Below are 12,698 nucleotides of genomic sequence, written 5' to 3'. Positions count from 1 at the left end.
GGGATGACTGTGTGGTTGTGTGAAGGGATGACTGTGTGGTGCAGATGTGTGAACGTCTGCTACTTTAGAACGCCAGTTTTTGCATCAGGGTTCTCCCCAGGATTCTTTCTTCATCTTAGGCTGGTGTCTCCTCTGGGGGGGGTTGGCGTTTGATAACGTGGGGGGTATGTTGAGATCGGTCGTGTGCAGTTGTGTGTAGCTGTAGTGCATAATTCCTGCATGAATGACTGTCAGGATTGTTGCGATTGCGAGCGTATCATCATTATCGCTGCCTCTTCAGTAATTAGCAGATGTTGTCTGCTTTTATTTTGTTTGGCGACCTTTGAAAATACATCTGCGCGTAGTCACCGGTGCACTTGTGTGGCAGTGAACCCTGTTGCGCTGCACGTTCCTCGAACACGCACACGCCTGAGGTTTGTCATGCGTTGCACTTGCCGTCCCCTGTGGCTCTGTTTGCCGTTGCCTTGCCATCCACCTCGACCCCGTGCTGGCATTTTCTGATTTTTCCAATTATTAATTCAACATTCGCTGTCACAACCCATTACGCTCTCTCATGTCCCCATGACCTCTGACTCTTCATTCTTTGTGCCTGTTAGATGGCAAACCCAGAGTTAAACAAACAATCTGGGTCACTTGGTCTTATTTTTCCCCCCTCTGTAATGGATCACATCACTCCCCTCAGGAGCTCCTCTTTATTCACCATCTCTTCTGTGCACTTTATATTGTGCATGTTTACATGTGCTCGGCTGATATAGGCCCACTATAGAACTTTAAAAGCAACAGAAGAAGCTATAGAAATAGAAACTTGTTCCAAAGTCTTTAAAAAGAGCAGCAGTAATGGCTTGATTCCAACCCTGAGGGTCCCTGTTCACTTTCATCTGATACACTCTCAATACTTCTCGCCATCTAGACGAGATCCTACCCTTAGTGTCCATGTTTTAGTGTGTGACTAAATATTTAATGTGGATATTTTACACCAGCATGCAGAACGGTCACCCTCCGTGTCAGGCTTGTTTTAATTTTGTGTGTATCAGCGTCTGGTGTTTTATGTGAGGCACACCTTGACTCTGGCGGCATTGTTAGCCTTGACATCCCTGGGGCTCATCTAGACAGCGATGAAGAGCAACTGCCATTATGCACGCTCTCTTTTGTTCTTCTCCATTTCACTGTCCTTGTGTTTCCCTGCGAGCATATAGAACACATACATCACAGGAAAAGTGGGTCCCCCTTGAATTGGATGAAGAGAGATGGTGTTATTAGAGAAGGGTGCTCCACATCGGGGCTTCATAAGATGTTGAAGATTTTTTTTTCTTTACTCTAGATACGCGTAAGTGATGTGCTGGTCCAGGATATTTAAGACCCACACTCCATTTCACCTTTTGTTTTTGACTTAATTTTGAATTTGAATGTGATACAAATGCCTTTTGTGTAAATGATTTTTGAATGGCGTGACATTTTAGCGGCTCCGTTTGGTCCGTATCTGTAAGCTTTGTAGGGACGTGCAAAAATACGGGTGAAATGAAGGCAGAGCACTGACAGAAAGCTCCGTACAGATCTGGATCCATACCTAACCTTGAGCATACATGGGCCCTTAAAAAGAAGTGTACCAACACCTCCATCTTCAAACAGGAGACTAAACCGGGATTCAACTGTTTTGATATTGTAATTATGTAAATTAATTTGTGAATGTACGTTTATTTTTGTGGCGTCAAACAGTCCAGAATTTTTGGGGTTTATCTATCGTCAACTACCATTTTATGGGTACTTTGAAAAGAATTTATGAGAGTTATTTCACCATTTTGTGTGTGTTTTTCTCAACACCTCTTTCAACATTGTGTAGCAGTAAAGCTTTGAGAATGGAAAATTATAGCAGGGGAGTAAAGCAGTGAATTTACTTTACGATCACCATCAGATCAGCGCAGTCATTTCAGTAAATAAAGAACTGTATAACTACAGTACATTTAAGCCTTGTTGTTGTAGCGTGGGACAATTTCACGGCAGATTATATCTCACAGCCCGTTGTGTGCTTGAACGATGTTTACTTGGATTATATAGTCGCTTGATCTGCTTCCAGATGAAATGGATGGCTGGCTGCAGAAAAGGGCTTGTGATTGCACTATGTTTCTGCAACGCTTCGGCTGTAACACTCAGACAAGGTTTATGCACCAAAACCACATTTCCAGAATGCTTTTCTGCTCTTGGAAGTACATTTGTGGGTAAATGAATAACATTTTTTTCACAAATGGGTCTCAGGCTCTGCAACCCGATAATACTTTTGTATGAATGTGTGTTTATGCCTGTTTTGTTTCCATTGTCGAAAGCTTCACAGCTCACTCTCAAAACCAGTTCCGCATTGAATATATCACAGTTTGGCTCATATTTTTGTTTTGTGAGTCTATATTGAAGTGCCAACTATTTAATGTCCCACACACTCACACCCACATTCTATAAGTTCAGGATGTCTTTATGTAGCCCAGAATTAAATATTGATACAATATTTACTGCGTTATATTAAACAAAATCAATTTTAGATTCTCTGAAAATGTATAGGAATGTTGGCAGAATAAGCTTTTGATTGTAAATGGTGAGGAACCAAAAAAAAAAAAGAGTTTTCAAAAAGGAAAATGAAGCACGGCATGCGGAAGGTCAAACTGCTGCAATGTCTGAAGAGAAACAAGCGACATTCAGGGAATACTCTGACAAGAATGTATTCCCTGCGCAGGTGTGACATTGAGAGTACGACAAGTTTGACTGCATCTCTGTCAACGACTTCCCGTGTAGTTTCCATGCTCTTCTGCATCAGTATAAATTATTATCAGCTCTGGATCGTTTCCATTCATAAAAAAAATAGTCTTCATAATCACGTTATTTAAAGTACAGTTTTCGCTCTGAATTAAATGCAGTGTGAACTGTGTCTGAATAGAAAACCACAAACCACACAAGAACTAATTTGTCTTCATCAAGTCATTGACACCACTTTTCAAATAAAATAATAACAATTCCCAACTCAATGTAGATACCCGGGAAAGAAATCCATAGTCAATTCCATTTTCAATACTGTGAAGATTAAAAAACGATTTCATGAAATTATTTGAGAATGAAGAAATAATAATAAAAAAAAATGTAATATGTAATATATATATATATATGGAATAGAGTTGATGCTGAGGCGACTATTCACTACTCTCTCCTTTTCAGACTGCTCACCATTTCCCGCATCTTCCCGCATCATAATCCAAGCCAGGGCGAGTCGAACTCAGTCAAACAATGGCGCAAATTTTCAAACAAAGTCCAAGTCACAATCAGTTATCTTGATTCTTGACTTTATCTTGTTTGCACCAAGAATAGAACTTAAATAAAAATTAGAAACAATGCGAATGTTGCTGTTGACCTTTATCAATATTTAATGTACTTTGGAGCCTACTACCTGAATTTGACGCTCATGCTGACCACTTAAAATGACTTGGATCTCATGACTTGAGTTTGGCACGTGAACTAAACTGTCAGTGGGATTTTCTTTGAGCTTTGCCTCTATATGTATTTCAAGCACTTTGTTTTCCACTGTGAACTTTTTTCATTGGTGTGTCATTTATTTTCCAACTGTTGATTATTTTGTTTATTTAGTTACATTCACTTCATCATTTTAAAAACCTAATTTCCTTTTTCACTTTGTCCCTGTGAGTTGTGGTTATTACAGTATAAGAGCCAGTTTCGTGTCTGTGGCCTCTGGCAGCAACATAAAAGTATGAAGCTTTATATCACAGCGGCATGTGTTTCCAGCAATGCTGATGCATTTTACATGATCACATCAGTGTGTGCTGTAGTGAGTGTCGAGACACTATATCATATGAGCAGCACTTACTGATCCACAACAGGCAATATCCATGAGCCAATTGTTTATATGTTACTTTGAATCTGAATTCCCTTTCATCAGGAGGCGATTTACAGAGGTGAGAGGAGGCAAATAAATATATATCAAAGTCCCACTGGTACTTTACAGTCTGTTAGAGCCGCTGGGCTATTTAAGCCGTCACCTGTGACCACACACACGCTGAAGGAGTGACAAGAGTGCTCTTACGATCAATAAAAATAAAATGGCTGCTGGAAGGCCTCAGACATTAAGGGAAGCTTTTCTGTTCAACTAGGTGGTCAATATACTACTAACTATTATTGTTATTGTATTCATAATTATTATGTCATGAATATAATAATTGTTATCATTTTAAGACATAAAATGACTAAATGACAATGAATAACTAAATTAGTTAATAAAATAAATAAATATGGACATAAAACCAATAAAATCAATGATTGCACATAGCATTCTCTTATATTACATTTTTTAAATTTATTTTAACATATGTCATCATTTATGCATGAATTTTTAAATTAATATATCTGCCTATTGATTATATTATATTAGGTGTCCTTTATTCTATAATAATTTGTAGAATTATTAGAATTATATATATATATAGGAAATTCTATAATAATGAATGAAATTAAATAATATTTACGATTTTCTCGATTCATCTATGTATTTTTACATTTCCACATTTATTCATTTTGTGATTTCACCATTTACGTGTTGGAGGAAAAGTAAATGAAGTGGCTGGTCTGACAACTGTAACACCAAGAAGGGATATGATGAACATTTGGGACAGGTATCCTGACAGCAACTGTCATCCTCTTTGCTCTTCCTGCGTCTCCGTATCTGACATGAGATGGTCACATTTCTCCACAGAGAGTTAGTGAGGACGGCACAGACAGAGTTAATAATTTTCAAAGTAATGGCAACATGAAGTCTATCCAGTGATTTCATATAACAGGAAGTGACATGTCATCATGTATACATCAGCCTCTATATGATGATTCCAACTGGGTCACTGCATCTCCTTGATTCTCCCGTTCATGTGTCAGAAAATTAGCCGGGCCGCTGCGGTAATTAGTCCAATGATCCTGTGAAGCCCTGCATCTGACGTGTTTAATCTATACGCCACACACAGTCCACGGTCCTCGTGAGACGCTGAGGCATAAAGAATTGACGGAGACACGAGGGATGCTGTATGTCGCCCTTCGAAGGCAACGGGATTCTGGGTGGCATAAATGAACAAGAACAACACTCTGCATGTTCAATGTTTGTCTTCACAAATTAAACTCAGAAGCAGAAAAAAAGCATCACTAACAAATGCGGTCATTCATCATTCAAGAGTCTGACTTTCAGATCTAGGCCAGGAAATTGGCCTAAAATCTGTCAATTATTTTTATGTCTGTTACATCAGAGGTGTCAAACTCAATCGTGCAGGAGCTAAAATGTGGAACACTTCCACAGTAGTGGGTCAAACAAGATGAGTATTTCTCCTGTTTAATTCTGGTTTTCTCACCGGGGCACTAATATACAGTTCATCCATGATCCCAGCTCTCAGTGAATTCCCTTCTATCGTTGAATTAGTGTTGAAGGAATGTTTTAAAAATATCCATATATACAGTGTAGCTATAGCTATAGGTAGATAGATGTGTGGATAGATGCATAGATAGATAGATAGATTGATGGATGTTTATCTGTCCTATTTGCACGGGCGCCTCCAGTGGCAACATTCCTGTCCCTCATTCAGTAAATCTTTCTCTCGTGGTATGACCCATGTTGCAACATGGTAGCTGGCTTTAAGTTGGACTGCCTTTTTCTTTGACTGTCTTTCCACTGCCGGTCTCACCTGTCATACCCTCGTGCATTATGTACACGCAACATGAGGGAACAGGCACGCAAACATGTCTGAGTTGACCCCTCTCATTTTACCAGAGTTCATCCATGAAGTGTTGCTGTGATTCATGTGAGTGCTCCACATTCTTGGGCAACGTCGTTCGTGAAAAGAGTTTTTGTGAACTCTTTCAGCAACTCATGAGGGTCATAAGAGCAACTAATGCGTTGTTCTTATGTTTGACAGGCCGTTCCGAGTCGGTCCCGCAGTGCACTCCCTGGTGTGTGTTGTTACGTTGATTTAATTTGGATGTACGCTGCGAGGGAACTATCCCACGGCACCGCAAGTCTCACCTCTGGCTTCCCCAACTCTTGTAATTAGCCAAGTTTTTCCTGGTGCGATTGGCTTGTCTCCTGCACTATTTGTAGTCTGTCACAGTTAATGAGTGTGTGGACGCACACACACAGCTGCGAGGAGACATCACACACCCACCGCTCTCTTCATACTTTTAACACTCCATTAGATAATTAAGGCGGATGGGGTGTTTTTGTAGGGTTTCAGACGAGACATTAGCATTAATTAGCGTCAAAAGAAAAGAAGTATTTTGCCGTGGCCCGCGAGTACAAAGGAAAACAATCTCTTTACCTTGTCAGTGAAGCACTAAATGATCTCTCTCATCCTCTCCCTGTGTCTCTCCAGGCTCTGCCGGTGCGAGGATGATGAGAGGAGAAGAGCCTGATGGCATCATGTGATCTGCACTTTTGTGGAAGTAGCGCGACAACTACTTACACAGCCGATCAGTGCGGCAGCTATCAAAGTCTTGACTGGACTTGCCTCCTGTTGTTTTTTCTCCCCTTCATCTGGAAGATAAGGAATGACCGCACTCCTTTTTAACTTCCACAACATCCCCAGCAAATAAGGCCTCTTTCACAATAGCAGAGAGTTCACCCACCTGGGTGGTTTATCTCCAACATCTTGGTCAGTCACTCAGCGGACACCAGCAGTTTTTTTTTTGTTTTTTTTGTGGAGTCTACTTTGCTGTGCTGCGTATGGGGGATTAAACAAGAAGACAGTTGCGCCTCTTGTCTGCTGAGCAATTTTTTCGTGACTGAAGGTGGGCTCATCCATCATGGCGGGGAAGGGCAACCCAATGCCAGGCCCCCATCTAAACGGCTTCCCAATGCCCACCTATTCCTACTTCTTTCCTCACATGCTGGGAAGCCTGTCGCCACCAGCTCTGCCAGGACTGCCCCTCAGTGGGTACAGCACCCCCTCGCCAGCCAGTAAGTCTTATTTTCCTCCTTGCTCTTCCACATGTTAGTTTGTGTCCTGCTCCAACTTCAGCATAGTGCAACCACCAAACAACGGTCTCATGTTGTGACAACCAATTTCTTTGCTGGCAGTCTGCATTGGCATGTCTTCCACCGGCTGTGGAGCTGAGCTAACACGATTTTAAAGACAGTCATCTTGTTTTGCTCTCCATTTCTGCTGGTATCAGTGGTACGCCACTTTTTTTTGTTCCAAACTGTGGAAAGTTTGTCGGCTGTTTACAGGAGCTACAGAGGCTAGCTATTTTCAGTATGCTGTGTTGCACCCATAAAGGGTCGCCACATGTGGCCTCTTGGTGAAAGTGACCCCTTTTGAAATTTCGCAGAATGTGAATATTAGTGAAGACTGAATCATTTATCACAGTCCTCAGGTAAAGTGTAGTTGGCAGGAAATTAAATGGCTGTCCTCAGTCATCCTCCATGTGTTTGTCTTTTTAACCAGGCAAACAAGAATTGAGCAGTAGAATATGTTTGTTTGGTGGATAAAAGCTTGGTGGAGTAGTTTGATCTGCCTCCTCGCTATTGTTGTGAAATCACACAGATGACTGTTAAAATAATCAGATCAAAGATTGACTTCCTCTGGTGGGTGTCGTAAGTTACCTGCACGACCGAGTATCTTTTTGACATTTTTTTTTGGCTCCTCATCTTCCTGTCATATTTTGAATGGTTTTTCGGTGCGCATCTGTGTGTGTGTTGGTAAACAGCCGCGTGCATATGCCCACACTTGCGCAGCGCCTGCAGCGCTGTCCTTAATTTACGAGCCCACACAACACAAAACACACAAATGGAGACGTCAGCACGGATCATGGAGGAACGAGGAAGGACAGTCAGAGCGGGGCGATGCTTATTTGGAAGCCACAAAATTGGCTGCTGTTTCCCAAAATAAATGTCAGAAATGGAACATTCTTATGACAGCTCTTTTTTTCAGAATCAATCCAAATGTTTGGCAGAGACGTGCAAAGTTTTAAGTAGCTGAAATAAACTTTTGCATGTGACTCTGCAGGTGAAGACTGCACATCAGGTTAATACACTTTAGATGTGATAACATGTCTTCATCTGTTTTCCAAAATATACATGACTTGAATGTATACCACCAATATTCTATTAAAAATGAAAACTATAGGATATACTGACTTGTGATATAATTACCATGGTTATGTTTTCAACGCTGCTGGTTCATCCGTTTGTCAGTGCATGTTCAAAAATAGCAGATTTGGGTGAAACTTGTGCACAAAGGATTATTTTTTTGTGTGATGCGGATCACCGTCAAGATCCAGGATTTTTTTTTGCGTTTGCGTTGCGAGGGTTGCGTTTTTAGCTTTTACTGTGCTACCACATTGTATTTTTCTTCCATTTTCACATTGTCATTCTAACCATCCTATTCATACTGTAATGATCATGTGTAATGCTGTTTCATAAACCATATCATGTTTGTACCATGGTGAATAATTTGAAAAATAGCTTTTGTTTAAATACAAGGTATTGATAATATCTTGTACCTAGTTTCTTGTGTATGAAATCAAAAAAAATATTTGTGCAATGACATTTGACGGTAATCAATGGATCATATTTGCACAGAATAATTTATGCATTTTATGTAATCTGTCATCTGTATTTGTAGAATAACTACAACAAATCTTTAAAAATATATATATACATATATATGGAATGGCAGTGCAATGAGAGATAGAAAACTTTCCAACATCATTTTTTAAATATGAAAAAATGGGATTAAATGAGTGGGGGGAAAAAATGAAATGAAAAATACTCGTTTATTTTTCCCTCTTGAATTTATGTTTAAGTCCTTATTCCCTGATTTAATTCCTAATTGTGCCACTTTTCCCATGTTCATATTTAGTAACGCTTAAATAACCAATTTTGATGCCTTTAGTTGATTTGGTGATGGATTAAACTGAAAATTATTAAAATCACAAAGTCTGTCAACAGTTTGTAACAGGGTCTGTGTAGCGTATGTATGTATGTATGAAAATTGGTTTATTTCAAATCTTGCGTTTAAACTAAACTGCTAAATGAGTGTAGTCAAGTTTTCAGCGTAGAAACACACTCATCTTTGATAATAATAATAATAATAATGAAGTCAGCCGAGGCGTCTCAAGTTAGTCAGCTTGAGAAGCTCAAGTTCAGGCCCAGATTGTGGGTATAGGCTGGACTGACCCATCAGCCACGGCGCTGCTGGTTCAGAGGGGTCAGCGTATTGACTTTGTATCTGACAGAGTTTGTTTTGGCCGTCAAAGTGGAGGAAAGTGACGATCAGTTTGTGGCCTGCGTCACCCCTCCTACTTCCCAAATATCAGACGGCCCACCTAGGATTCCTGCCTGCGTTACTCAGGCGTGTGTGTGTGTGTGTGTGTGTGTGTGTGTGTGTGTGTGTGTCTGTGTTAGGGACACTCTTCCAGTGTTTGCAAGCGTGAGGCGGCAAAGTTCCTTCCCTTTCGCCTGGACAAACATTTCCGGCCTGTAAACACTGGAGACCCACAACTTCCCAACATCCACAGCACGCATCCAAAGAGTAAACAGTTTCTCTTTAGCTCCAATTGACTTTCTCTTTTGTGCATCCGCAAATTGTTTTGGGGTATTTGACTCTGGAATACAAAACATCTATCCTCCTGTCATACACACCTGATGCATGTTCTCAGATATGTATCTGATGTATAATATTATACTGTTGAAACAGATACTGTATACATGGTGTAGAGCTGGATATATATATATATATATATATATATATATATATATATATATATATATATATATATAATCAACTTTATCATCTGCCAACTCTCACAGGAAAGTTTCAAAAAAATCCTCAAGAAATAGGGGTTATATGAACCCAGAAAAAAATTAAAAATATGTTTTATTTCTTCTGTATAATAATAAAATGAAAAAAATCTGTGTCATTAAATTAAAGAATGAATTGTAAAAATAAACCTAAGTGAAAAAATGTATTCCTTTTGTATAATATTAATTAATGAATGTGAAGTGCAAATCTAAACACAAAAAATAAAATAAAGAAAATATGAACTAAAACACCGAAACACCTAAAACAATTAAGTCAAATGGACAAGTAGAGACTACTGTCTATTGTGTTTACTATTAAATCAATTTAACAATAACAAAGTGAATCATTGTAAGAACAATGGGAATTTAGGAATATCTATTTTATTTGTTGTGAAATTAAATTGCATTGGATTAATTGGATTTGCATTGCATTGGCTATCAAATGGTAACTTTTAAAGTATGAAATTCTGAACACAATTTTTGGGTTATTGTTAGTTTTTATAGTTTTTTCTTGATTCAAATAACTCAAAGTATGCTTTCCCCTTTTCCTAGTTATTTCCATATTGCCACTGCTACGTAACTTAAGTCTTGATGCTCTGACACACACACACACACACATTACACTTTGTAATTACAATGAAATATACCGTTATGTCTTAATTCTTACCTTCTTCCCTCTCTTTTTCCATGTTTCAATTCTGATGAACACACAGGTTCATTTCAGTCATGCTTCTCCTATCTACCTTCCCCTTCCCCTCTTCCCCCACACTGCCACCTTCATTTCTTTTCTCCCACTTATCCACTCACTCTGACTAAACCTCCACTATTTAACGCTGAGCAGTGATACCGGGGAAATGTGGGAGAGTGAGTCAGTTTGTTTAGAGTCGGAGCCCGAAGGATTTACGCACTGTCAAACTTGTGGCAGGGAGGTTGAGCACACGCTTGATGGATTTGGAAACTTTGTTTTTGTGGTTTTGCAGCAGTTGATGTGTGATTATTACTTTGAGGTTTCCTGCATTTTTTAACAGCCAAATAAATGAGCGTCATAAATGAGAGCATGTAGCCGGTGATTGATGATTGATGAAATGAGTTCACAGATTTGGATGTTTATGGCTTTAATGTTGGCTTTAAACCGTTGTATTTCACCTGTCATCATCTTTCTGTTTCAGAATAGTTTGGATGCAAAGTAAACAGGCTGGTCATCCAGGTCACTAGTCTTGCGTCCTTGATCTTGAGGTGCATTGGGCATTCCTGAAATGTGTTTACATCATTTTTAAAATCTCTTTGTACTGTGGGAATGCATGTCTCTGCATCATCACTTGGCTTTTACTTGACTGAAACCCTGTGACAAGAACACATCACAACATAAGGTGATTAAAGCTAGGTCCGTCACATTCAGTCACACATTAACAGTCCCAAACTAAAAAAAAATCTATTGTTAAATGGAAATAAATGTGGATACAGATTGCAAATTTTCAGACCTATTTCTCATCTCTGCAGATTGTAATGCAGCCTGCTCAGAAGCTTGAACACTGTGGTCTGTGTTCTATAGCAATCTCTATAGCAATCGATATGGTCTAGTTCAGGGGTGGGCAAACCGGTCCTCAGAGGGCCGGGGCGGTGCAGGTTTTTTTTTCTTGAAAGTTTAACCAATGAGGTGTCAGCTGAAACAAGCCACAACAAATTGGAATTTATCTGATTCCAGTGTTAAGACACCTAAGTGGTGAAAAGGTTGTGAAACAAAACTGTCAAACAAAATTCAACCTACTGAATTCAAGGTTTGATATTTCACATGTCGTGATTAATCACATTTTTAATATTTGATGCCAGAACAGACAGATGGTGGGTGGTGCTCTTCTACAATTTCCAAAAATCCTGACAGAAACCCAGGAAAAATTTGTAGAAAAATCTTCACTCACATTGCATGGACTTTATTCATAACATGAATGAAAACAATATTTGTCAAGTTGCTGAATCAAGCCAGCTGGTTGCAAGGTTGTCATCTGCCACTGATGTGAGAGAGGCTTTGAATTCACGTGCACACACACACACACATTGTGTTTTTAGTTGTTCTGACCATCTTCATGCGTGTTTGGCTAACTAGTTCAGTGTGTGTGTCTTGTGCATAGGATTTGACTGTGTTGGTCTGCGCACATCGGAGTCGGGTGTGTGTGTGCGGTCTGGTTATGTAATCGTGCTGTTGTTGTTATAATGAAGTGACAAGTTCATCCAGCATCATGGCCTCTATGATCATCATTATGTTGAAGAAGCCCACGAGCTGCAGTGTTTCAGCAGGCTGTCACACTCGGGTGACACACACTCAACCATTGTGATTTATACATCCCAATGATCTTCATGGTTATGAGGTTTGTTACAGTATCAACGATTCATATTGTCTCTTACTGCCGTGCTATATTACTTTCATAAGACAATTTCTGCAGACCTGTGATGGTAGGAATAGCATCCTGAAATCCGGTTGTTTCTGGATTTGCATTGTCGGCCTTTGCATTTTCATGGTTTCTCTGTTTTGACTGGCGGGTGTTGCGGTTTCATCACAGGGGTTCTGCGAGAGGGATATGTAAAGGAGCTTTCCTTGTGGTCACCAGCTTCCACAAAGTTTACCCTTGTCCACAAATCTTTGTGTACAAATATGAAGATTCAAGGAGATTGTGCGGCTCCCACCCCCAACCGCAATATTGCACTGCAGTCAAGTCCTATTTGATCCCCCTCTAAACATTTAACTGCCGTCAATAAAAGAGGTTATTTGAAGTCCAGACTTTCCTGGCCGCACTTGTGCACCATCGGTCTGAACCTTCAAGTCCGTATCCCTCCATCGCTCTCCTCCCCTCCCGGAGTTGTGCACGCGCCTGCC

The 12,698-nt window shown here is 39.9% G+C and overlaps 1 protein-coding gene across 5 annotated transcripts in view; it reads left to right on the top strand.

The window, feature by feature from the left end:
- Nucleotides 1–12,698, top strand: part of raraa (retinoic acid receptor, alpha a) — a 170,557-nt gene that overhangs the window by 81,537 nt on the left and 76,322 nt on the right. For all 5 annotated transcript variants that reach the window (XM_053854141.1, XM_053854140.1, XM_053854139.1 and 2 more), the window contains one exon: nt 6,399–6,982. In XM_053854141.1, the coding sequence (XP_053710116.1) occupies nt 6,829–6,982 (154 nt within the window). In that variant the 5' untranslated portion in view covers nt 6,399–6,828. The remainder of the gene's footprint in view (nt 1–6,398; nt 6,983–12,698) is intronic.

This window comes from Synchiropus splendidus, chromosome 1, assembly GCF_027744825.2.
Source record: "Synchiropus splendidus isolate RoL2022-P1 chromosome 1, RoL_Sspl_1.0, whole genome shotgun sequence".
NCBI lineage: Eukaryota > Metazoa > Chordata > Actinopteri > Syngnathiformes > Callionymidae > Synchiropus > Synchiropus splendidus.
This window is presented reverse-complemented; position numbering and strand designations above follow the sequence as displayed.